Below are 25,275 nucleotides of genomic sequence, written 5' to 3'. Positions count from 1 at the left end.
CGCTCCGTGTCAGTCTCGCGATATTTGAGACGAGCGGGAGTTTGTGTGAGAAGTCGCGCTGAGCTCGGAAGTTTGACGCAGAATTTTGTCTGACTTTATTTTGACAGTCTGAGTTACATAAGATTAATTTAAATTTCTAAACGAGCTGAAGGTACATTAAGGATGGATAAAGGAAAGTGAAAGCTGTGCTTTTAGACACCAACGTGCGCTTCCGGCCGGGTAACTTGAATCACTCCATGATAAGAGTGTTGAATGTTCATGTAACGTTACATATTTACCAAATGTGTACTGACAGAATGTGGACCTATTGTACTTAAGTACGCACTGTGCATTATATAACAGCACCGGCTGTTTGATGACTGAACTTAATGAACTGTGTATTTGTGCATGTGTAAATAAAATGTATAAGTATACAGCATCTATAACTTTCATGCTTACATTCGTAATTCATTTTAACCTGTTAAAAAGCAAAATTGTCTCACCTATACACAGTACAGTTGCTATAGGCTTACAGTTCTTGTGTATTTTCTCAGATATTGAGCATGTCTCTTCATGCTGTGGAAGAAGCTGTCAAGATGTGCAAAGCTGAAGAATCAAGACTCACTGAAAACATCAGGCAGTGCAAGGAGATTTTGCACTCAATGTAAGATATTTAAGTGGTTTTCTTGTTGTTACGGCATACTTGTCTTGAAATAGAGGGTGTAAAAAGTTACATTTTGTCGGATCATGTGCAGGAGAACACGCGTGACAGAAGCCAGTGAGCTTGAAACTGCTGCAGCCATCAGTAAAAAAGATGGTTAGAGGAAAATCATTTATCTGTTTATCTTTGTTTTTTTATATAATCCCATATCATACATTACACAACAAAATTTTGTCTCTGCTTTCTAAAACAGATATTCCACCTGAAGAAAAACAAGAAATTGAATTGTTGGAGCAGGTTTTAAAAAAGGCACTGAAAATCCGCAGTACATCTGAGGCTCATAAAGAACTTCACTCTGACAGCAACCAAGAAAAACACCCCAATGAGAGCAAACATAAAGCACTCATTAATTATACTGTTAAAGAAGAAGATAAAAGAAAACCAGTGAAATCTTCCCCCCCCTCGGAGACGTGCAAAAAACCCAATCATCACAAACAAGCAGCTGGAGGGAACGTGACCCACGGGTCCGTTCTGGTCCGGAAAGGACCGACTGGAGTCACAGGAAGGCTGACAGTCCCAAAGAGCGCTCCAGGGAAGATCTCTTCCACAGGATCCCAGCAGAAGATGCGTGTCAAAGCCACTAATGCTAAACAGTCTTCCCCATCAATCTCCTGCCAAGATGGGAAATTCACAACAGAAAATGTGCAGTCTAATGCACAATGGTATGTATCTGATTGGATATTCATCTTTATTGCAGCCAAATATGAAATGAATCTTTAATCTAATATGTACACTATCTTTCAAAAGTTTGGGGTCAGTATGGAAAAAATGAATACTTCTCTTCAGCAAGGATGCATTAAACTGATCAAAAGTGACAGAAAAAAATGTTATAAAATATTTCCATTTTAAATAAATACTGTTCTTTTGAACGTTCTATTCATCAAAGAATCCTGAAAAAAATCAAATGTTTCACAAAAATATGAAGCATCACAACTGTTTTCAACATTGATAATAATCAGAAATGTTTCTCGAGCATCAAATCATCATATTAGAATGGTTTCTGAAGGATCATGTGACACTGAAGACTGGAGTAATGATGCTGAAAATTCAGCTTTAATCACATTACATTTTAGTATATTCAAATAGAAAACATATTTCACAATATTACTGTATTTTTTTTAATCAAATAAATGCAGCCTTGGTCAGCAGAAGAGACTTCTTTCAAAAACATCTACCCCATCCTATCTACCTGACACCCTTGAATAGTATTGTATATGTATTATATAATATACATTACTTTTTTTTTTTTTTTCCTTTTTTTTTTTTTTTTTAATCAAATGTAGCTTTTATGGCTTTTCTTTGTTGCTGCAGGACACCGTCTCCTTTGTTACCAGTCTGGCGAGCACAGAGAGCAAAGCAGATCCGGTCAGTCTAATATTGTCTTTTAAAGGATTAGTTCACTTTCAAATTAAAATTTCCTGATAATTTACACACCCCCATGTCATCCAAGATGTCCATGTCCTTCTTTCTTCAGTTGAAAAGAAATTAAAGGGTTAGTTCACCCAAAAATGAAAATTCTGTCATTTATTACTCACGCTTATGCTGTTCCAGACCCGTAAGACCTTCGTTAATCTTCGGAACGCAAATTGAGATATTTTTGTTTAAATCCGATGGCTCCGTGAGGCCTACATAGGGAGCAATGACATTTCCTCTCTCAAGATCCATAAAGGTACTAAAAACATATTTAAATCAGTTCATGTGAGTACAGTGGTTCAATATTAATATTATAAAGCGACGAGAATATTTTTGGTGCGCCAAAAAAAAACAAAATAAGGAATTATTTAGTGATGGCTGATTTCAAAATACTGCTTCAGGAAGCTTCGGAGCGTAATGAATCGTCTGGTATTGTTTAAAGCCCTTTGAAGCTGCACTGAAACTATAATTTTGACCTTCAACTGTTTGGAGTCTATTGAAGTCCACTATAAGGAGAATAATCCTTGAATGTTTTCATCAAAAAACTTCATTTCTTTTCGACTGAAGAAAGAAGGACATGGACATCTTGGATGACATGGGGGTGAGTAAATTATCAGGAAATTTTAATTTGAAAGTGGACTAATCCTTTAAATCCTTTTAAAAGGAATATTTTGGGTTCACAGCAAACTAAGCACTGTCACTAATATTTGTGGCATAATATTGATTAGAATGACTTATACTTTAAAATCATGTCAGAGTACAATGGAAGTAAACAGAGCAACGCAGTAAACCTTAAAATAATGTTGTGAAATTAAAACATCAAGTCTTAAAGGGATAGTTCACCCAAAAATGAAAATTATCCCATGATTTACTCACCCTCAAGCCATCCTAGGCGTATATGACTATCTTCTTTCAGACGAACACAATTGAAGATATATTTAAAAATATCCTGGCTCTTTATAATGGTAGTGAAGGGGGTGCCTGTTTTGAAGCCCAAAAAAAATGCATCCATCCATCATAAATATAATCCATACGGCTCCAGGGGGTTAATAAAGGCCTTCTGAAGCGAAGTGATGGGTTTTTGTAAGAAAAATATCCATATTTAAAACTTTATCAATTCAAATAACTAGCTTCCGGCAGACAACCGTACACATACTGCGCAAGTCGACTTGCGCCACAAGAGTAACCCGTGACGCGATGTATGACGCAGGATGTAGGAGTAGCGTAAGCTTAGACGCCTCTCACAGTTCAAACAAATAGGGCTGTGCAACACACTCAAGCTCCTCTTCTCTTATCTCAAAATTTTTTTCTCGTTTTAGACATCTAATTCATGACCGGTGTTTTGATTTGCTGTCTTCTGACCTTGCTCCGTTGACTTCCATTGCACATGCATTACTTTAACCACGATTTTTCCTTGAAAAAGATGTTGAAAGAGCTTTGCAGTAAACTCAGAATCTTTCTTAAATCAATTAATATTGTATGAATATATATACAGAATATTAAATCACAATTGTTATTGTGAGGGGGGAAAAAAACAGTTTTTTTTAAAGTGTAAGTGTTCTTTCAGACTGTGGAAAAAAGTATTGACCAAGCAATCAAAGCCAGTACCAGAGAGAACTCAGTTTACTGAGAGACTGCAGGGAACTGTATCCTTCAGATCAATCCTGTCACTTCTGACTTGTCGCATTTGATCAGACATGATCAATACATCCATGCAATCATCATTTCTCCTGTTGGTGTTGTTGTAATCCTGATCTCGGAGTAAACTGCACACTATAGAGTGCAGCAGTGATGACGTTTTTTTGTAGGCCAACCCAGGAGTTCACATCACTCTCGTTCCCTCGACAAAAACCCAGTAGGATTTTTCCATTGGCTTGGGATTACAGCAGAAAATAAGGACTGTGACTAACAAAAGCTTATGATTCTTACATGTTTTGTTCATCGTGATAATCGTCACAAATGAATTTTGAAGCGTAAATACAATCAGCAGAAGTAAAAAGCTAAACGTATGGTCACATGACTTCAACATCACCATCACTAAGCTTCAGACAACTCTTTATTTAAAAACAAGGCTGTGAAAGCAAACTAGTGAGTAGATTAATTTACCTGTTCGGTTGATGACGTTTAATGTCCCCATTTAGCCATTTGTTAGCAACCGCCTTTCTCAAGACAAGTAAAAGATTTTAAAAAAATCACAAGAGGGTAAAACGTGAAAATATCTCGACCACACCACAGACTTCAATCATTTAACCAAAAACACACATTGACTTTGGGACGATGGAACCGGAAGTGCTAAAATGCAACTCATTTCCGGGTTTTGGCTTACAAAAATACATCATCCCTGCTCCACTCTATTCCACTTGCTGTTTGTTCAAAAGTCCTTGTCAGGTCAGACGGCACATTTAATGTGACGGCATTGAAAATGAAGCTTTTTTTCAGTGATAAACGTACAATTTTGTCATATTTTTCTCTCCATTTCTTTCGTTTTGGTCAAATTAAATATGCTGTCTGACTAAGATCTCTCTTATTTTGCTGTTGTATGTTCTTGACCTGCTGCTGTATCAGTTCCCATCAGAATGGCCTTCCAGATGTCCTGCTGATATCAAAACAGAGCTGGACGTGCTTTCACAGCGTTGTCTTGACCTGACACACTGCTTCCATGCTGAGCAGAGCTGCGCTGCAGACTCGGACTCAGGTACCCGCGCTGGGGGCAGGAAGATGGAGGGCTGCAGGAAGACAGAAGTGTGTGGGTGGAAGTAGGGGGCTGAGAAATGAGCATCTGGACAATAAGGATCCGTCCAAGGATGACACTGTCATCTAGTCTTTATTCATCTGAGTCACAGGCGGGCAGCTCATTTGGAGTAGATCGAGATTAAGAGATATGTGTGTGTGTGTGTGTGTCACAGGGACATCACATGAGAGAGAATATGAGTCCTTGCGGATGCTGGAGGGTTTGGAGAGGATGACGGCAGAACTTCTTACATGTGCTGATCAGCTGAAGAAAGGTACTTCACAATCTGTCTCCTGTTGCCCAAACTATTTGATGTAATTTTCAGGTCAGGGTTCATGTGCAGAGGTTGTTGCTTGTGGTATTACTCATTTGTAAGTCACTTTCAATTAAAGCATCTGCTGAATGAACAAAGCAATTTAAACAATTGAATTGTACGGCTCAGGAAAAAGATACAGTTCATTTAAGACACACTGAGCTTTTGTGACAACATGCCCCAATAGTGCATCATGTTAAAACATTATAATAAGATAAGTTGTCACAAATATAGGCTATTTAATGGCCAAAAAATAAGTGTTAAACAATTATGAAGTACAAAAAAATTCACAAAATCATACAAAAATATGAATCCATTGTTTTTACCAACAGAAACTGTAATTAATACATTTTAATGATATCATTTTATTAAATTTTTTTAGAATTTAAATACTTATTAGAATATTTATATTAAATGAATTTATTTAGATTTTATTAGAATGAATTTTATTTTATTATTAATATAAATTATAATATTGATATTAAATTATTTGTAATTGTTTTTAATTGTAATATGATGAATTTAATTATCATTTTATTCAACAGATGTAAAAACTTGACATTTATGAACCATCCTCTTGTCCTAAAAACACAGTTCAAACTTTTGGTTCAAATCTTCTTTTATTGTACAGTTGACTCTTGTTGGAATATGTCAGTGTGGTTTTTATTGTTAAACAATAAAACAGATGGATATTACAAAATATGGTTATATTGTAATTTTACTTAAAGGGTTAGTTCACCCAAAAATGAAAATAATGTCATTTATTACTCACCTTCATGTCGTTCTACACCTGTAAGACCTTCGTTCATCTTCAGAACACAAATTAAGATATTTTTGATAAAATCTGATGGCTCAGTGAGGCCTGCATTGATAGCAAGATAATTAACACTTTCAATGCCCAGAAAGGTACTAAAGATGTATTTAAAACAGTTCATGTGACTACAGTGGTTCAACCTTAATATTATAAAGCAACTAGAATACTTTTTGTGCGCCAAAAAATCAAAATAACGACTTTATTCAACAATATCTAGTGATGGGCGATTTCAAAACACTGTTTCATGAAGCTTTGAAGCTTTACGAATCTTTTGTTTAGAATCAGTGGTTCGGAGCACGTATCAAACTGCCAAAGTCATGTGATTTCAGTAAATGAGGCTTCATTACGTCATAAGTGTTTCAAAATTTCAGTGGTTCACCACTGGTGGGTGTGACTTTGGCAGTTTGATACACGCTCCGAACCACTGATTCAAAACAAAAGATTTGTAAAGCTTCGAAGCTTCATGAAGCAGTGTTTTGAAATCGGCCATCACTAGATATTGTTGAATAAAGTCATTATTTTGTTTTTTTGGCACACAAAATGTATTCTCGTCGCTTCATAATATTAAGGTTAAAAAACTATAGTCAAATGAACTGTTTTAAATATGTTTTTAGTAGCTTTCTGGGCATTGAAAGTGTTAATTGTCTTGCTGGCAATGCAGGCCTCACTGAGCCATTGGATTTTATGAAAAATATCTTAATTTGTGTTACGAAGATGAACGAAGGTCTTACGGGTGTAGAAAGACAAGAGGGTAAGTAATTAATGACAGAATTTTAATTTTTGGGTGAACTAACCCTTTAAGGAAAAACACTGTATTTTACTTTAATAATATTTTGGTGTTTAAAACTAACATACAAAACCAGTGCCATAGAAAAACATTTGTGTAATTGGGCAAAGAGATGGTAGGTTTTGTGATAACTAGCCCCAGTCTACTTTATATGTTTATGGTATCTGTCAGGAGTTATTAATCAAAAGGGCTTTTCACACTGTGCTTAACCCCAGGTTATCATCGTTCCAAACACCGCTTTTTACCCGGGGTTATGAAACCCTGCTCTGGACCTTTATAATCCGAAATGTTCATTTAGTATAAACTCCATATAATACGAGGTTGCGCAATGAGTCTTTATTTAAACAGCTTGCATGCTGCGCTTATCCAATCAATGACACTGACACCGCAAATATGCAAATAAGAACATTAACCCAGGGTTTAGGAATGTACAATGTGAAACGTCATCTTATGAATACCCAGGATTAATTGTTAACCCCAGGTAAATTATGAGCAGTGTGAAACGTGAAGCAAGATAACCCAGGATTCCGTTTACCCGGGGTTTAGAATGATCCAGGGTTAACTATTTCAAGTGTGAAAAACCCTAAAGAAACACACAAGACAGGAGTAGGGAACTTCATCCATTTTCTTTACTCTTTTCACTTCCGTTCTCACATATATTACGTCATTACACAAGTCAACAAAGTACAATTCTTCTCACGAACGCAACAATGTTCACATGGTATTTGTAGTGATCAAAAACTCAGTCTATTTTTGGATTCAGTCTACTGCAGTTTAACCTGTTAGCATTACACTGTACTGCCCACAGTACACATACTTTCAAAAGAGACCATAACCATGCATATACTCCAAATGGTTCAAGAACAGCATGCAATTTACTTTGGGTATGCCTTTTTTAGGGTTTTAGGCAAATTTTACAGGAATGCTAAGGGGTTAACAAATCACACCCTTCATCTTTGGTCTATTTTGGGTCTAATGTGGTGTCCGTAGTCTTTAATCTGTTCACCCTCCATTAAACAGTGCTTGTTGAATTTCTGTGCTCAGTTTCACAAATTCACATGTTCGATTTCTATAAGTGACATGCCATGCAGTTATCTAAGAAGTGAAAATTCCCATCCCTTTTTCAATGTGGTTAGTTGTTATATTTTTCTCATGTAGTTCAAAGTGTTCCCTCTGGATTTAACGGGTAACATCTCAAAAAGCCTCACACATAGTTCATCATTTTGAAGATTCGTCCTCCACAATCCCATAGAAATCCCCCGACCCCACAGAGATCCATTTACCAGAGTTCCCATGTTCTTGCTTCTTGGGAAAGCAATTAATGCACTGTAGATGCTTGCTTATTTCCAATGTAGAACAGCTTTATGTAATCCAGATCAAGCTGTATGAACAGGATAGTTAACTGAATTCACAACTGAACTGCATATGATAATATAATAATTTCTTAATAATGTTCTAATAATATAGTTGCAAGCAGCAATTATCAGGGTTCAAGCACTTAAAGGCCTTTAAGCACATACGTAAAAATGTATTATGTTTTAATTTAGTAAGCCTGTAACCATCTAGATCATAGATGGAAAAGACCATTTACAGCCAATACAGGCAATTTACCATAGGAAATATATGATTTTTAAAGCTTTTAACAGTTATTGAGGTTGAGCCAAAAACCTAGAACTAGTTCACGAAATTAGGTTTTTGAAATAATCTCCAATATTTCATGAAAGCTTCGATTGACAGCGATGGTCCCAGAGGCAAAGTTGTTCAGAATGAGGAGTTCTACCATGTGGCATGAATGTTGTGGTTGTGTGATCAAAAATCACATAATATACAATCCCTTACGCACGTGAAAACATGAAGGCGCCCCCATGTGGCAGATTTCTTTAGAGTTTCTCATAGGCCTCTAGGGCCATGAGTCAGACAGGCCCAGCGAGTTCGGCCTATTTAAAACTTGTCTGATAGCTGCTCAAATTTCATTGGCTGATCGCGGCGGCATTTTTTGAGATACACGAATGTCCTCAAAGGCAGTCTTGGCACCTCAGACAAAGACACCGCATGGCAATTTTCAAGTCAATTAGACTTAGGGTTGTATAGTTATAGCCATTTTTAAGTATTTTCCATGTTATAGCGCCACCAAGTGGCCAGTCGCCACGTCCTTTTTCACACGACCACAGAATGAGCTCTTACAAATGTGTGCCACGTTTGGTGAAAATATCTCATTCCGTTCACAAGTTATAACCATTTTAGTAAAAGTGGCTCCGTCCACTTCAAAGGTTTTAGCGGCCCGTCGAGCCCGTAAATCGAAATTTCTACTTTTTTTTTTTTTATAATTATTGACAATCAGACTCCAGAGAATCTTACTGCACTGGTTTGGTTCCAATCGGGCCAAAAACCTAGGACTAGTTCACAAAAGTAGGTTTTTCAAAAAATCCAAAACACCCAAAAATTTCACTCTAATCGAATCGAATCCGAGGCATGCATTTTGTTCGTTTTGAGCAAAGGATTCCAACGTACTTTTCACCGCTGTAGCGCCCCCATCAGGCCGATTGGGGCGAGCCTAGGTGGCATTGTAGATGGTGTTAGTACTACCAACCCTCAAAGTTTCAATTCTCTAAGACTTGCGGTTTGGTCTGCCTGATCACTTTTAGGGGAGAATGCTGATCCTTGGAAATTTTAACAATTACAATAGGGTTTCAGCGCTACGTGCTTGAACCCCTAAATACAAAATGCAATTTTTATAAAATAAAATCCAATGCAAAACTACCTTGTGTTTCTCAGACTGGGAGAGGTGGGATAAGAGGAGCTCTGGAGCTTTCTGTCCCATCCGGAGGAGAGGTGAATGGGGTGACCCCATTTCCTGTCTGCCGCCCATCCTGTCGTACAACAGTGAGGCTGAACTGAGAGAGCTGGAAAGCCAAAGGCTCAGAGTAGAACAACTTCAGCAGGCTGTTCATCTTCAAAAGGTTTAAAATAATTTCGATGTCTCTCCTTTTTAATATTCAAGAGATAGCCTTTTTCTTCATTTGGCCAAAAAAGGTGTTTTATAAGGCAGCATATTGTTGATGCTATTGCCTTTTTAGAGCCTCTTAACAGCAGAATTGAATTCTGTTTACATCGTTGATCATTATTATCCTGTTTATATCACTGTAAAGCTGCTTTGAAACGACCTATATTGTATAAAGCACATGTTTTTTTTTTTCTATTTTTAGGCAATGTCCGATAACCTTTCTTCTTTCTGGGACTCTCATTCCGGTACTGAGCGACCCAGTGCCGTGGTTCTGCGTGGTCTGTACTCGCTGCTGGCGGAGGGAGGGGTTCAGTTCCCGTCACTGGTTTTGGATTCGGAGTAAGATTGAGCCAAAACAAGACTGAATTTCAGGGTTAGTTCACAGAATTCCATGAAGCACAGCTGGGAAGTATTCCACACAAAACTGTTCTCCAGAACTCTTATTCTGAGAGAAACTTTGCGTTTCAGCACTAAGCATGTTCGCTTTGTGCAATTTCCTCAGATGTTTAACAAAATGCCTTTTTTGATCAGTCACATGACTGGAGACGTGATCAGCGAGTGCAGCTGCTGCTAAAAAACACGAATAAAGCTTCCAGCTGATGACTCTCATGATCCATGAGTCAGGATTTCATTTCATTTCATGTCATACTCCTCCATCCCACATCTGTCACTGAGTGGCAGAAGTTTATCTGGCTCTCTGATGAGTTCTTCCTGTTTGCATTCATTACTCTGAGCCTCAACGTGCCAAACCACTGGCATCTTTTGAATACTAATACCGTGCGTCCTTGTGAGGCCTGTGGTATTGTGTTTTGCCAGCAGAGGGTGATGTGTTCTTGATGCTGTCCTGAACGTTTTCCAGATTCTCTATTGACAGCATCTGTGGCATGACGTCTGTTAGGACTGAAAGTAATTTAGACTCATCCCTCACTTTATAAAAGCAAACAATGATTGTGTTTATGCTCTAATGCACTTGTAATGGATGTCTAGACATTTCCGAGCCCCATCATGAATTCAAAAATGTGTGTTATTCGATCTATAAAGTGTCTAAATCGCCCTTCTGGGTGTTACTGACGCAAGTACTGTTTGGATTTGTGTCTATGTAAACAGTCTAGGCAAATATCCTTGTACATATAGGCCAATATAAAAGTTATCATCTCACATCATTAGAACAGGAATTATTGGATATAACTTTGCACAGATAGTGATTTTTGATAAGATAAGTTTTGTTCTATATTTCTGAACCCTTGTGTATTTTAATGTTTATCTCGGTGCATTGCCTTGCCCTATATAGACTTGTTAGTGCATTAGCATAAATGTGTCCATTGAGCATAATTTATATCATCCCATTTATAATCCTAAGATTCAAGGTTGCCAGGTTTGCGTAACAAAACCAGCCCAATCACAGCCCAAACTAGCCCAGTCACATTCAGGGGGGTTCCCTGGTAAAAATTGTGTTCCTGGGGGAAAAATCGAGTTCCTTGGATGTCGCTTCAAACCACAGACTAAAGAAAACAACACGCAGCATTAGTGTAAAAATAGTCCAATTCGACGGGAAAACGGTGGACTTGGCAACACTGATACGATTCTGCAGTAAAGAAAGTTTTCCATTTAAAAAAAACAACAAAAAACAAACAAAAAAAAATCTTTACACAGAAGAAATTGTCATAATGTTGAGTGAAGTAGTCACCAACAGACTTTTTTCGGGATTTTCAGGAGGAGATTGGAGCTTCAACTTTAATTTCTACATTTCCATAACTGTTTATTTCAAACCGACACAATTGTATAATTGCATAGTTGTTCTGTAGTATTAACCGATTCTGCGGGATTGTGGGCGGGACCTTGATAGCGCGGCTACACTTCGCGCTCACTACTGCGCAGACTCGGGCTCCAAGATGTCAGCGTCATATTTGACATTGGCGGCTTCACTTCTCTACAATGGAGGAGAGTGTGTTGTCCATATTTTTTTTACAGTCTATGGTACCAATCAACCAATTCTCATGAGAATTTAAGTAATGGATAACTTGGCAATTTCATATAAATTTCATTCAGATATGTACGATTTGTTACACAGTAAAATGTTAGCGTGAAGGTCCACCCTTAAACCTAACCTTCAGGCGGTGTGAACAGATCGTATAAAAACATACAAATGAGATTGTATAAATTTGCCAACTCAAAAAAACAAAAAACAAAAAAAAAAGTATAAATTGTCATAAGAGTGTGTTGGTCATATTGTATGTTTTGGAAGACTTTTTCTAAGAGTTAATGGGAAAAAAATGGCTGCTTTCTTTCAAAATTCATTCATCTGACTTGAAGCGTTGTTTCATTGCATTTTTTTCCAAGTAGGGTTCAAAGGCTTTGTTCACAATGCAACCAATCAAATATGATCATACGGACTCTCTGACTGTAATTTTGCATGTAATGAAAGAAACTGCATCTGTTGCTTCAGATAGTGTAGTCAATATCTGTGTCTATCTACATTAGTTGCCATAGTGACTATGAGAGTAGCTGTCACTGTGGATAGACAAGTGCAAAAAAACAAAAATTTTGCTTATGTTCGTGTCCGTCATGACATCTCACAGCAGTGCTGTTATATTATGTGTCAGAAATGATTTACTCAATCACTCATTCACCATTCAAAATGTAATGAATTCACTACTGCTCCATGTGTATAACGTTAGAATCATGTTATGTCCTAAATAACATAAAAAAACTACTTGACATCTGAAATGACCAATCAGACTTAAATATATAAAATCTGTTATCTTAAAGCAGATATAGACATTTGTAAGAGAATTCCATTCATTGTGAGCGTAAATGTTAAAGTAAATTTGTCCATTAAGCTTAAAGGGTTAGTTCACCCAAAAATGAAAATGATCCCATTATTTACTCATCCTCAAGCCATCCTAGGTGTATATGACTATCTTCTTTCAGACGAACAACTGCATACTGCGCAAGTCAACTTGCACCAAATGAGTAACCCGTGACGTGATGTATGACACAGGATGTAGGAGTATCGTAAGCTTAGACGCCTCTCGCGGTTCAAACAAATAGAGCTGTGAAACAAACTCAATCTCCTCTTCTCTTAAATCGAAATCCTCCAACATTTCTCTTTAAAATTTCAAATTTTAGACTTCTAATTCATGACCGGTGTTTTGTTTTGCTCTATCCTCTGCACCTGCGCATTCATCAGTGCGTCATGCGTTGAGTCAGAGGTCACTCTTCCGCCGCAAATCGATGTGTACGAAAGCTAGTTATTATAGTTAATAAAGTTTTCAATATATATATTTTTCTTACAAAAACCCATCGCTTCGCTTCAGAAGGCCTTTATTAACCCCCTGGAGCCGTATCAGATAATTGCTGCTTTTCTGAACGAAGTCAAAGTAAATACCAATTTTAAAAAATAAAAAATAAGCCAAATGCCCTCTTAAACTCGTGGTGACTAGTTCTCTAAAAGAATGTCAGTATATGTTTGAAATTGTGCCCGTTAAATTCAGAAAGCAGTGCATTAGTCACAGTGAGTATTACTTTTCCACCTGGTAAGTTAGTTATATGTCAAATGCCAATGGTTTGTGTGGTTGGGATGGTTGTAAGTATCTCTTACTGTTCAGACCTCTTAGTCAGTGGAGAACAAAGGAGGTACTTCTCATTGATTTCATCTCACTTTTAGAGTCCCACATGGTTTTCACACAGCCCGAGGAGCACAAAGCTGTCACGGGCACCGCCGCCAACCTCCTGAGACGATCAATAGATCATAGGAATGGTAAATCGAACAGGGTCGTGCTGGTCATATAATGTGCAACCCACCACGTGTAACTCTCCAGGATCTCCTGCGGTATGTATGTATGCTTGGGATGTTTATTTATGTAAAGCAAACAGTTCTAAACCTCATTTTTAGAGTGCTAAAAACATTTTATTTATGTCAGATTCACGCTGAGCGTGTGAAAATGAGTGATCGAGAGGTTTCATGAGGCCCGTTAGGGGACGGTAGCTCACAGACAGGAGGCACAAGCTGTTCCAGACTGGGAGACAGGTGGCGCTGGGTTCACGCAGCGGGCCGTGGGTGGGCGTCCTCCTCCAGCCCCCGCCCACTCCGCGCTGATGTCACTGACTCAGCCGGGAACACGTTCAAGGGACTGATACTTCCATCATGGGAAACAGAAAGACAAGAAAGTAGAAAAACAACAGATGAGTGCATAGGGCGGCTGTTCAACCGGGACATGTTCATTTTGTTCCGAAATTCCAAACAGTTGTTGGATCCCATTGACTTCCATCGTTTTTTTTTTTTTTTTTTCTTCTTCCATACTGTGGAAGTCAACTGTTTGGTTACCCATATTCTTCAAAATATCTTCTTTTGTGTTCAGCAGAAGAAAGATATTCATACAGGTTTGGAACAACTTGAGGTTGTTATGTAATGTGTGACAGAATTTTCATTTTTGGGTGAACTATCACTTTAAGTAACCCGTGACACATTTGCTCACCATCTTCCATTCTTCCATGGAACACAAAAGGAAGTGTCAGGCAGAACCTCCTTTCCATAGAATAAAAGAGAATGACGTCTGACGAATGGTCACGAGATAAGTGAAGACCAACCATGTCTTCTAAAAAGTAGTGGTTCATGTAGATGTTTTCACCTGCAAGTCACATGCACTAGATTTTATGTGTTTTTGTATTGATATACAAAATAATATTGTAATGATTACTACAATTATTGTACAAAATAATTTAACACTTAAAATACTTCAAATACTTCTGCCATCACTGTTTTCAAGTCTAATTTGGCATTTCATTTAAATGCCATGAGATTCTCACTGCTTTTTAGTACATAAATGCTTATTGTATGTATGCTTGTATGTGTATATAGTTCTAACCAGGGCTTGACATTAACTTTTTTTGCTCACCAGCCACTGTGTCTAGTGGTTTTCCAAAGTTACTAGCCACTCAGCATTTTCACTGGCCACAATTTTGACATCGATACCATGGGGGAGAAACTGACATATAGATATTTTTAATATTATCTCATAATTTGGCAGCAGGTATATTAGGCTGCTGTCACTTTAAGACCTGATGCATGGATCCATTATACTGTTACACATGTGTTTTCTTTCTCAAGTGTTTACGTTCGCTTAAAACCTAACTGACTGTATTTACGTGAATACTCGCCAAGACCAGCATTTTGACATTATTGTGTGAGTATTTGACTGTTTAAACGCAATTAATGCTTTATGTGTGCGCACTTTGGGTGTGAGCACAAAATCTGCAGGAATGAGTAAAATTATGCACACTACATGCAATCCCATGCTGAAATTCAAGCCTCTTATTTAACAATATTCATCCGGCGCAAATGAGACGAGTGAGTGAGGGGAGGCGGGTTTGTGTGTCAACTCACTGTCATAGAGATGAGAGAGTGAGAAAGAGCAGCTGGTATCGTGTATCTATTCTGCGAAAAATGAGTATTGCAAGCGTTTCAGATATTTCAGTATCAAAATGTATCAAAAAATCAGTATTTTTGACAACACTACATTGCATTTAAAAGTTTGTTTCAGATGCCTTTTTAAAATACTACAATTGAAAAATGTTTATATTAAATATAAAATTCAACCTGCCAAGGTGGCTAGTAGGAGTGACTGTGTTACAATCCGCTGCTGAAATCCACCCGCATTTGGCAGGTTAGCGGGTGTTAAAGGGTTAAATTTTGTCATTAATTACTCACCCTCATGTCATTCCACACCCGTAAGACCTTTGTTCATCTTCAGAACACAAATTAAGATATTTTTGATAAAATCCGATGGCTCAGTGAGGCCTGCATTGCCAGCAAGATCATTTCCTTTTTCAATGCCCAGAAAGCTACTAAAGACATGTTTAAAACAGTTCATGTGACTACAGTGGTTCGACCTTAATGTTATGAAGTGACGAGAATACTTTTTGTGAGCCAAAAAAACACAAAATAACAACTTTAATCAACAATATCTAGTGATGGGTGATTTCAGAACACTGCATCATGAAGCTTTACGAATCTTTTGTTTTGAATCAGTGGTTCGGAGTGCCAAAATCACGTGATTTCAGTAAACGAGGCTTCGTTACGCCATAAGTGTTTTGAAACTTCAGTAGTTCACGTGACTTTGCCAGTTTGATACGCGCTCCGAACCACTGATTCGAAACAAAAGATTCGTAAAGCTTTGAAGCTTCATGAAGCAGTGTTTTGACCAATGTGTTCTCTTGATTAATGATTCAGTTCACCTGTTTTCCAACGAATTAGCTCTTTTGTTCCTCTGTGTATTTAAGTCCTGTCTTCATTCATTTCTTTGTTCTGTGTTGTGTTAAATGGTTGTTATTCTGTTTCCCTGAGTGTCCCTGTAGGATTTTGGGATGAAAGACTATTTCCTTGAGTTTCCCTTCGTTGTGTGCTTCCTGTTAGCAGCCAACCGTGACGATAGTGGTTATTCAATATAATTAAAATGGTGCTTTTTTTGCTTCATGATTTCATTGTATGGAAAAGATTGTCTCAGACATTTAGCCTGACATCTTTTGTGTTCCTCAGAAATAAGAAAGTCATACAGATTTGAAACGCCATGAGGATGAATAAATGATGACAGAATTTTCTTTTTTTTCCCCCATTTGACAGAGGAGCTGCTTTCTGTGCAGAATTTTATTGGCAGCATATTAGCCAAAAGTATTACAAATGCATCACTTTCAGCTTTTGAACCCGTATGGCATATTGTAGAGTGAAGGGCTTATCAGCTCTTGACTTTAAAGCATTCGGCTTGCATTACATTTGCCTTTCCAACAGCTTTAAACAGCTTATTTCTTGCACAAACCGTATCAATAAAACCTTTTTTTCTCCCTACATTTTATCCAGCTGCTTTCTCATTCACACAAGTCTTCATTCAGCGCAGCCCCAGGGGTCTTCCTCATTGTACAATGCTTTGAGAAAGGAAGGAATAATAATGAACAGAAGAAATTGTGTTGTCAGAAGGGAAAAGGTTGTGTGTGTGAGCTATTTAGGATCATTGAAATGTCGCACTACCAATTCTCAGGTTTACAGAATCTATTCCCTGTAAGTCCAGCAATAACATTCATCTCTAACTTCCTAGGAATATCATCAACCCTTCCTGGAAAAGCAGTAATAGTATACAGGAAAAGGAGCAGTGAAGTAGCATAGTATTCCTAAAACTGCATGTCCACCCAAAAAGACAAATCTTCAAATGTGCTGGGAACTGAAGACACAGTACGTTGTCACTTTGGCACACATTCAAAAGGCTTTTGTGCTTTTTATGTGTCTTTCCTGGGTCTTTTGGACATCTTGAGACAAATCTTATGTGGAAGATGCTTAACTTAACCCTTTTGCGCCCTTCGGTTTTTTGACTGAAATATGTTGTTTTTTGGGGGGGGGGGTTTAGATTTTTTTTACTTCATGGCATTTGGCACTTGCAATGTGGGGGAAAAAAAAAAAAAAAAAATTAATGGACATGATATGAAAAGGTTAAATAGTCCTGAAAAAATAGTCACACTTGTGCTCCTTGCGGTCAAAAATGGCCGCATTAGAAATGAATTGGAGATTAATTTCATCTAATGAAAACTTACTGAAAGCCCATTTTTTAAGCTATCAAGCTCAAATTTGGAACACAACGTTTAGATTTATGGCTTAGATTTTCTTGCAGTTTTAGAGTAAAATGTGTTTTTGAAAATATATTTTTCATATAAATGAAAATAGTATTTTTCATAACAATAAATGTAACTAAGTTAACTTTTTAAAACTTTTTTTCACTTCAGCAATAAAGTCATCTTTAAAAAGAGACCAAAATTAAGTCTGTGCTCTAAAGCATTCAAAATTTATGACAGTTTAAGTTGGAAATTTCATTTTCAGGTCCATGCTCAAAAAGTGAATAAATGGATTATAAATATAATTTAGTACCATAAAATCCCCTAAAAGTATTAAATAAAAGAACATTTTCGAACTAAAATATAGAAAAATATTTAATTGAAATTTAAAAAAAAAAAGGTCTTTTTCGACCGACACACGGACAAGAGCACCAGAGGGTTAAAGTCTAGGTATAGATTACATATACTGTTGATTTACAAAAAACATTTAGTAAAAATGCACAGGAAATGCATTAACAGTACATACGCTTATTATGGCAGCTAGCACTTATAGAACTTACGGTTTTGCACAAGGGGGCCTCAATATCCCTCCTGTTCAAACAGCCCGCTCTAAGCGAGACTCGAACCCGGGTCCGCTGGCATGGGAGTCGGGACGCTCTAACAAGGAGGCTAAAGATCACAGTCTGCAGCATCAGTTGCTAGAGCACCTCTTGAGTTCAGGGGAGTGAGACTTTCACGCACAGCTTTTACTAACCTACATCTGTTACATTCACCCCCCTAAACCTCACTCCCATCTGGGTCACGGCACCAATGTAACCCCACCTGTTCAAACTGCCCGCTCTAGACAGAACCGCCCCAAAGAAAGTGAGTATTTTACTGTAAATGTGTTTCCCAATTTTAACAACTGATTGATGAGCTGAAATGATCGTATGTGGAACATATACGTTTATTATTTAGCAGATGATTTTATCCAAAGCAGCTTAAAATATATTAGCAGAGCAGTAAATCCCACAAATTAAGAGGAGCAAAGCATTATTTAATGCAATCCTTCAGTGGTCACACTTTCTATGCACTCGTCTCACTCACTCGCCACCCCCTCTCTGTACTATCCATCTTTCCCACCCCATCTCACTCTTTCTCTCCTACGTCTTGATTTCTCCCTCAGTATGTCCGTGCTGGCGTGGGGCTACATCAGCAAGTGTTGAGTCACCAGACAGCAGTTAACTCTGTGTTTATGCTCCTCATTTGATTTCACCTCTCTCACGAGGCCAGGGGGATAAACCGAGCGGGAACCACTTATTACGAATGTCAGAGTCTTATTAGACATAATATTTGGCTGTGTATGGAGGAAAGGCTTGGATCCTTTCCTTATTTAGTGATCTCATCTCGAGTGTATTTGAAAGAGGCTTTGATATATGGTCATTTTGCTCATTTCAGGATTTGTTGTCCTTAATTGATGCCATGAGCACATTGAATAGGGCTTTCGCAGTGGACGGCATTCATATTGTCTGATTAACACAGACATGGTGATCAGAGATTGATCCTTTAAACATTATTTGATCAATAAGGTGGGTGTTTTTAGACACAATGCACAGTGGTAATATATTTGAATTGAGGGAACCAAACAGAATGCAGGATTCTTAGTTTTCACATGACATCATACACTTTGCCCACCTTGAGGGCAAAACAAGGCTTTCCTCCATTGGCCGCAAGTGATTTTTACCAGGTTTGTACAAAGTACTAAAGAAGTAAGACAGCAATATTAAAAGACCAAATTCAATATACACCTTATTGATGATCCATAGAAAAACATTATCAAGAAAACACTTAACCATTTAACACATTGCATATATATTCTGGGCTCATCTCTCCTGTATATAGTATTCATCATCAATAAGGTGTATATACTGAATTTAGTCTTTTAATATCACTGTTTTAGTACATTAAGGCACTTTAAGTGTTTTTCAAGCATTTTAGAATGTCTCGCTGTTTTTAGTGATTGGAATACTGCAGCAGGTGCTGGATATGGATCATAGGTGCCCAAAACTTGCATTTTATTCACATATTTTTGTTTTTCTTCTTCTGAGATGGAAAATTGATAGGCCTGTAATGCAATTCTATGGATGTTTTGCCGGCCCGGTCTCCATGTTTTCAGTTTCAACATGACTGAAAACTAACACTTAATTTCCTAGAATGAATCACCTGTAGCTCAAACAGTATCATTTTCAATCAATATTTTTTAGATCTTTTTTTCAGATCTTTTAGATCTGAGTGCTGCTTTTGACACCATTGATCATGAGATTCTACTTGACTGACTTCAGACCTGGGTTGGTCTATCGAGTCCTGTCTTAAACTGGTTCAGATCCTACTTAAGCAACAGGGAATACTATGTTACACTGGATACATACACCTTCAGGCATTACGTCATTTCTTGTGGTGTTCCTCAAGGCTCAATTTTGGGTCCTCTCTTATTTAACTTATAAATGCTTCCTTTAGCTGGTGTAATTAACCGGTATGCAGATGACACGCAACTCTATCTTTCACTTGCACCAGATGCTCATAATTCAATTTCCACACTACTGGACTGCATAGAAAGCATGAGATTGTGTATGTCCCAGAACTTTCTACAGCTAAACAAAGATAAGCCAGAGGTACTTATTCTTTTTTTGTGTGTGTGTTTCATTATCTTAATTCTATTATGTGATTTTATTTTTGTTCTGTATTTCATTTTATTATCTTATTTCTATTCAATTTATTATTTTATTTCTATATGTGTGTGTTTTTTTTCTCTGTGTATTTTCATTCTGTAAAGCACTTTGTAAACACTATTTTAAAAGGTGCTATATAAATAAAGTTTTATTGACTTACTTGACCATGGCTTTTATAACACCATGCTTTTCAGTTTGTGTGACAGGAATACTAACCAGTCAAAATGAGATAAATGAAATAAGGGATGCATTTCCATGTTAATCTGAGAACTAGATTATTTTCAGTCTCTTGGTTTTGTTTTCTGTGGAATCACGTATTGGCACCCTCAGTGAAATCCTGCTTACGTACGTTCTTATCACGTTGGGCTGAATTTCTCCTTTTAGTGTGGACAGATAAATTAATTCCCCTTGGAAGATTTCTGGTTAGGACATGGTATTAGGGACATGTAAAATGCAGATTGATTTTTTTTTTTTTTTAACCAATGCAAATTACCCAGCAAGTGGTGTGTGACTGGTGCGGTTCGCCCATTGTTGTCGTCACAAGCACAAAGCACGAATCTTCACACCTCATTGTCTGTCAGTATTGCCTCCCTCTACATGGACAAAATGATTTCACGTGAGAGACGAGACTGGGTGATAAACTGCACTGGCATTGCCATGGGCGCGTACAATCTCTCTCGCTCCCTCTTCTTCAAATTGATTTTTCCTCCAGTGCACAATCCGTGACAGGGAAAAGACTCGGTAGGATTAAAAATGGACATCCGTTCAGAGCCCTCTTATCAAGCGTTTGGCAGTGTTTTGTGGTAGTGCGGCGTGGGAGGCCAAAAGTGCGTGGGTGCGCAGCAGGACGTGCGCGAACGGAGTCTCTGGATTCATCAGATATTTGCCGGCATGCTGTCGGGTTGAATGAATGCACCACATGCTTCTGCATAAAATAATCTGGCAATCTCTTTATTTAATGAGCATTTAAATAGTCCCATTCCCCTCCCATTACCCTCTATAGGATACATGCACTCATTCTCTTACAAGCAAGTCACAGCAAGAGAATGGAGAAGGAGTGGGTGGATTTTAGTGAACGGTGTTTGAATGGTTAACTCCACCCCTCCTCCCCCACCTCCTTCCTGTTTGCTCTCCGCTGCCCAGTCTCATACTACGGCATTGTACGTCAGAGTGCAGCTGCGGCCAATCAGAATCTCTGGGCTGCCCCCTCTGCAGCTTGACTCCTCCCCTCCTTCTGGCCACATATATAGCAGTGCTCATTCTGTCTGCTCGAGTGTTCAACGTGCTGCTGTGGGCTTGAGAGGCAGAGCACTGTGTCACTGACAAACCCACAGACATTGTGAGAGTATCTTCACATCCATAAATTGCATTTCCTCTCTTCAGCGCATCCTCTCTTGTTGTTGTGTTTCCTGCATCCTGGCTTTAAGATGGGATGTACCACAGGGCACTTCACCTGCCAACCGCAGACAACGGCAGCCCCAACCCTGGAGGGACAGTCACAAGAAGGAGGGCCCAAAGTCCCTGAGGTCCTTTCATCCCTAGAGAGGCTTTCGCAAGCCACGGGAGGGATGGAGAAGTCCTGGTACCGCTGCATCTTTCCCTTCGGGATCATCTCGTTGGTGATTGGAGTTGCCGGAACTGGGGTGACGTACACGTATAACGATCTCCCGCAGACCAAGGTGGTGTCCGTGTTCCTTCTGATCGCGGGGCTGATCCTGGTACTGATGGCGACCGCTTGCTGGACGGCCCATAAGAAGAAGCGTAGGAAAAAGAAGGAAGGAGGTTCCTTCAGCTCCGAACAGTGTCCCCTGTGAGAGCATCTGCAAAAGTGACGGAAAATAGACCCTTCTTTTTATTTTCACCAAAATCCTCGTCCGCTCAGGTGGCCGAAGACAGGCCCTCTCAGAGAATCCCATGGAAAATACGGCGCAGGCCGGCATGAAGGTTCGCCGGAGTCATGCACGCAGTTTACCGTCGCTCAGCAGGTGTCTGGTATCAAAACAAGCCTGGAGAGGACACACATCCCCGCATGCACACACACAGGACACTCAACACTAACTGCGAGCCACTGCTGCCGTCAACGCTGCTGTCAGTCCTCCTGCATTCCTGTGACGAGCGAAGAAGCGGGCCAGCGGCGGCAACCGGACACCGCGGCGAAAGAGGAGTTCACCTCCGTCACCATCGCACGTCATTCGCCTGTCCAGTGACACCGTAGCAATGTGTGAGCTTTTTTACGGAGTGGAACTTGAACCTGTGTCTGCTGGCTAGAACCGGCAGCTGCGGATCAGGATAGGAAGAGAGCGCGGATCGGAGAGGTCGAGAATGTGTCCGTCTGAGTGTGTGTGTGTGGAATATGTGTGCAGGATGGACTGGAGAGACAAGACACCTGCTCGGCCTCTTTCGCTGTCAACCCTCTGTCAATCGTAGCCGCTAATGATTTAGGACAAGGGTGCAGCACCTGATATTAAGGACACAAAGAAATTGATTTATTGGGGATTTTACACAGTGTACAATGTGTTGAAGGAGTTTTGCATTGGATTGTGTGTTTGTGTGTGTGTGCATGTGATTCTAGCTGGCAAATTCAGGACTCTTCATGGACCTCATATAGGCGGTATTCGGAAAAACAACCGCAGAGGAATTTTATAACGACACGGTTCAGAGAAAGGCAAGCAAGCCGAAAGCAATTTGTTCTGAGACGGCCTGAAAAGAAAATTCATTTCCTGTCAGACAGATGAGCAGGATTACTGGGGGGGGGGGTGCCACAAGATGCCACAAGGGTACACGAAAAGTGTCTGTAAAGTTTTGTTCTTGTTCCAGTGCCTTGAGCAAGCGTTAGGACTTAGCATGGTACAGCTCTGTTTTACCCCTCTGTCTTTCTTTTCCTCTTCCAGTGCCAGTTTTAAAACTCAAACTCAGCTATTTTAGCAATGTTCTCCTCGCCCCCAAAAACAACACACATGAATATGTCGTCACCTTGACCTGGTCAGAGCCCACAAAGGCTGGAGCTTACATCCGTTTTCACAATGGGAACACCGCTTATTCACACTGCCTTGATCAGGGAAGCATTTGGCATGTTTTGCTGACAGATAATGAATTAAAAATGAAAGTTCTTTAATTATTTACTCACCCTCATGTTCTTCCAAATCTGTATGACATATTTACTTCTGTTGAAGACAAAACTCAGTGGGATACAAAACAACACTTTTTATGCTCATTGAATGAAAAAAAAAAAAAAAACGCAGCAGAAGGAAAGTCATACTGATTTGGAACCACATGAGGGTGAGTAAATGACAGAATTTTCCTTTTTGGAAAAGTTTAGCCTTCAAATGTCCTATAAAAAACTGTGTGAAGAATAACATTTGGAGATTCGGAGGTTAATAATTATCGATCGAGATGTTTTGACCATGTTGAGGAGTAGATTTGAGAATCCTTGTGCATAAGAGAAAGAAAAGAAACAGAGAGAGAGAGAGGATTAACAACCTTGAGTACTTAATAAAAGCATTTTTTGAGGCATTTGGCTGTTAGCATGTGCTAAGCTCGGACTTGTTTGAGCCCAGAAGATTTTATTGCTCTTTCATAGCTCAGGAGAGTTAATGGATTCCTCAGTCGTGTTCAACTTAGGAGAGAAATAAAAGCTCTAGAAAAAAAAGCTCTAGAAATAAATGTTCATATTGGGAACTCTGACTTTTGATCGCAAATCTGAGCAGTTGGTGACATTTTTGAGAAAGCACATGAGATTGGGTCTTTTTCTCCATTTGCCCTCCATTTAATCTCATTGCCAAAAACATTTTGAGATATTTATGAGATCTTATCTGTGATTAAATAGACATGTAAGTTTGAGGTTATGGTTATTGTAACTAGAAACAGAAGTTTCTGGAGTGAATGCGTGCGCATGGCATGCAACACAGCGGTTCTGCACTTGGGGCACGTCCAGATGGAATTGATTTTTAACAGTGACGTCTGACCACATGGCTAGGGATAAACACAGTGCCTTTTTATTGACTGATGTACGTGCTTTAAAGCTGCCTTTGCCTCCTTTAGTATTTTTTTTATTGCTTTACACTAGAATGTGGTTTTTGTCCCTTTACAAAAATAGATTGCCTTTATTGTGTTTTTCCACAGCGTGCTACAAAAAGCAGCAAAGGGAGTGCAGCTAGAGTTTCCAACTGCATTTTAAACACTGTTCACAATGCTCTTAACTGCAAGCAGACGAGAATCAGGCTAAATCAGGGATGAAGTTGGTGTTTAAGTGGGAAAAGGACCAGATGAGATCCCTTGGGATATCAGCGACTGACCCTAATGGAGCGTCTGATTGTATCATGGAAAGCCAGTAATCCAAGATATCTGTTTACATGATCAAATCAAGATCAGACGTTCAGATCTGAGTCATCGGAAAAACATGGTACTGTTCTCCCCCGACCCCCCCCAAAAAAACGTAATTTTTTTTTTTTAATATATATAATACAGTTTTTTGGCCTTTCCATGTGATTGTTTCCATGCATATTTGGAAGTAGCTGTGCACATGATTTCCTCCAGTTTTCAGATTTTCTTCAGCCCTTTTACAAGAGCTGGAAGGAGGGAGATTTATAGAGGGTGAACACATTTACTGAGTTGTGCAATTTCATTGAAAAGACGTGAGCAGAATGTCACGGCTGCATGTGTGGAATGCACAGTCAAACATATTGGGACCATATATTAAGTATATATACTTAGCTTCGTTTATCGCCTTACAGTCTTCTGTTGTACATAAATCCACATCTGTACCCCCATTGTACTGACCTGGGCTGCGTTTCTCAAAAGCATTGTGAACTAAGTTGATCGTAGAAATTATTGGTGGCAATTATTCTACGATCTACTAAGGCTTACGAGGTGCGCAGCCCTGACCATGCAGTTTTGTTCTTTAAACTTGCTCTTGTTTCATGTTGAAAGTTGTTGTGAATGAGTGAGTCGTCAATGAATATCTGTTCTACTGTTTCATATTTTGGAATGAGAAAGAGTAAATCTACCTCTCTAGTTCTGAGAGAGTGTTTTCGCCATCCTTACATTCTCCAGAATGCTTTTTCTCTTAAGCTGGAGGCAACAAATGCCAAAATCTGTATTCTGTGTCAAACTATGTGATGTAAATATTAGTTATTTATATTTTTACATTTATATTCATATAAAAATGACTTTTGAAAAAATTCTATTAAAGAACTGTTATGTGAAA

At 38.7% G+C, this 25,275-nt stretch overlaps 1 protein-coding gene across 3 annotated transcripts; it reads left to right on the top strand.

The window, feature by feature from the left end:
- The first annotated feature begins 37 nt into the window (after positions 1–37).
- On the top strand, positions 38–25,275 carry LOC127509465 (tubulin epsilon and delta complex protein 2). 3 transcript variants are annotated; one of them, XR_007929231.1, is made up of 11 exons: positions 38–219; positions 534–643; positions 735–796; positions 894–1,362; positions 1,837–1,905; positions 2,012–2,065; positions 3,681–3,759; positions 4,679–4,808; positions 5,020–5,118; positions 9,534–9,718; positions 9,965–25,275. XR_007929231.1 is itself a non-coding variant. In XM_051888241.1 (10 exons), the coding sequence occupies exons 2-10, from the start codon at positions 543–545 to the stop codon at positions 10,103–10,105; spliced, it is 1,320 nt and encodes a 439-aa protein (XP_051744201.1). In that variant the 5' UTR covers positions 40–219; positions 534–542; the 3' UTR covers positions 10,106–25,275. The 3 variants fall into 3 exon arrangements, 2 of the variants coding, with proteins under 2 accessions (XP_051744201.1, XP_051744202.1); XM_051888241.1 differs by lacking the exon at positions 1,837–1,905 and having other exon boundaries at positions 40–219; XM_051888242.1 differs by lacking the exons at positions 735–796; positions 1,837–1,905 and having other exon boundaries at positions 40–219.

This window comes from Ctenopharyngodon idella, chromosome 3, assembly GCF_019924925.1.
Source record: "Ctenopharyngodon idella isolate HZGC_01 chromosome 3, HZGC01, whole genome shotgun sequence".
Lineage (NCBI taxonomy): Eukaryota > Metazoa > Chordata > Actinopteri > Cypriniformes > Xenocyprididae > Ctenopharyngodon > Ctenopharyngodon idella.
The sequence above is the reverse complement of the archived record's forward strand: the minus strand, read 5'-3'. Positions and strand labels throughout refer to the sequence as shown.

Excerpts from the sequence above, each read along its gene's own strand:
- LOC127509465 (XM_051888241.1), top strand. The coding sequence starts at position 543 with ATGTCTCTTCATGCTGTGGAAGAAGCTGTCAAGATGTGCAAAGCTGAA. Across the intron at positions 2,066-3,680 it reads CAGAGAGCAAAGCAGATCCG|ACTGTGGAAAAAAGTATTGA; the intron begins GTCAGTCTAATA and ends GTGTTCTTTCAG. Across the intron at positions 3,760-4,678 it reads CTGAGAGACTGCAGGGAACT|TTCCCATCAGAATGGCCTTC; the intron begins GTATCCTTCAGA and ends CTGCTGTATCAG.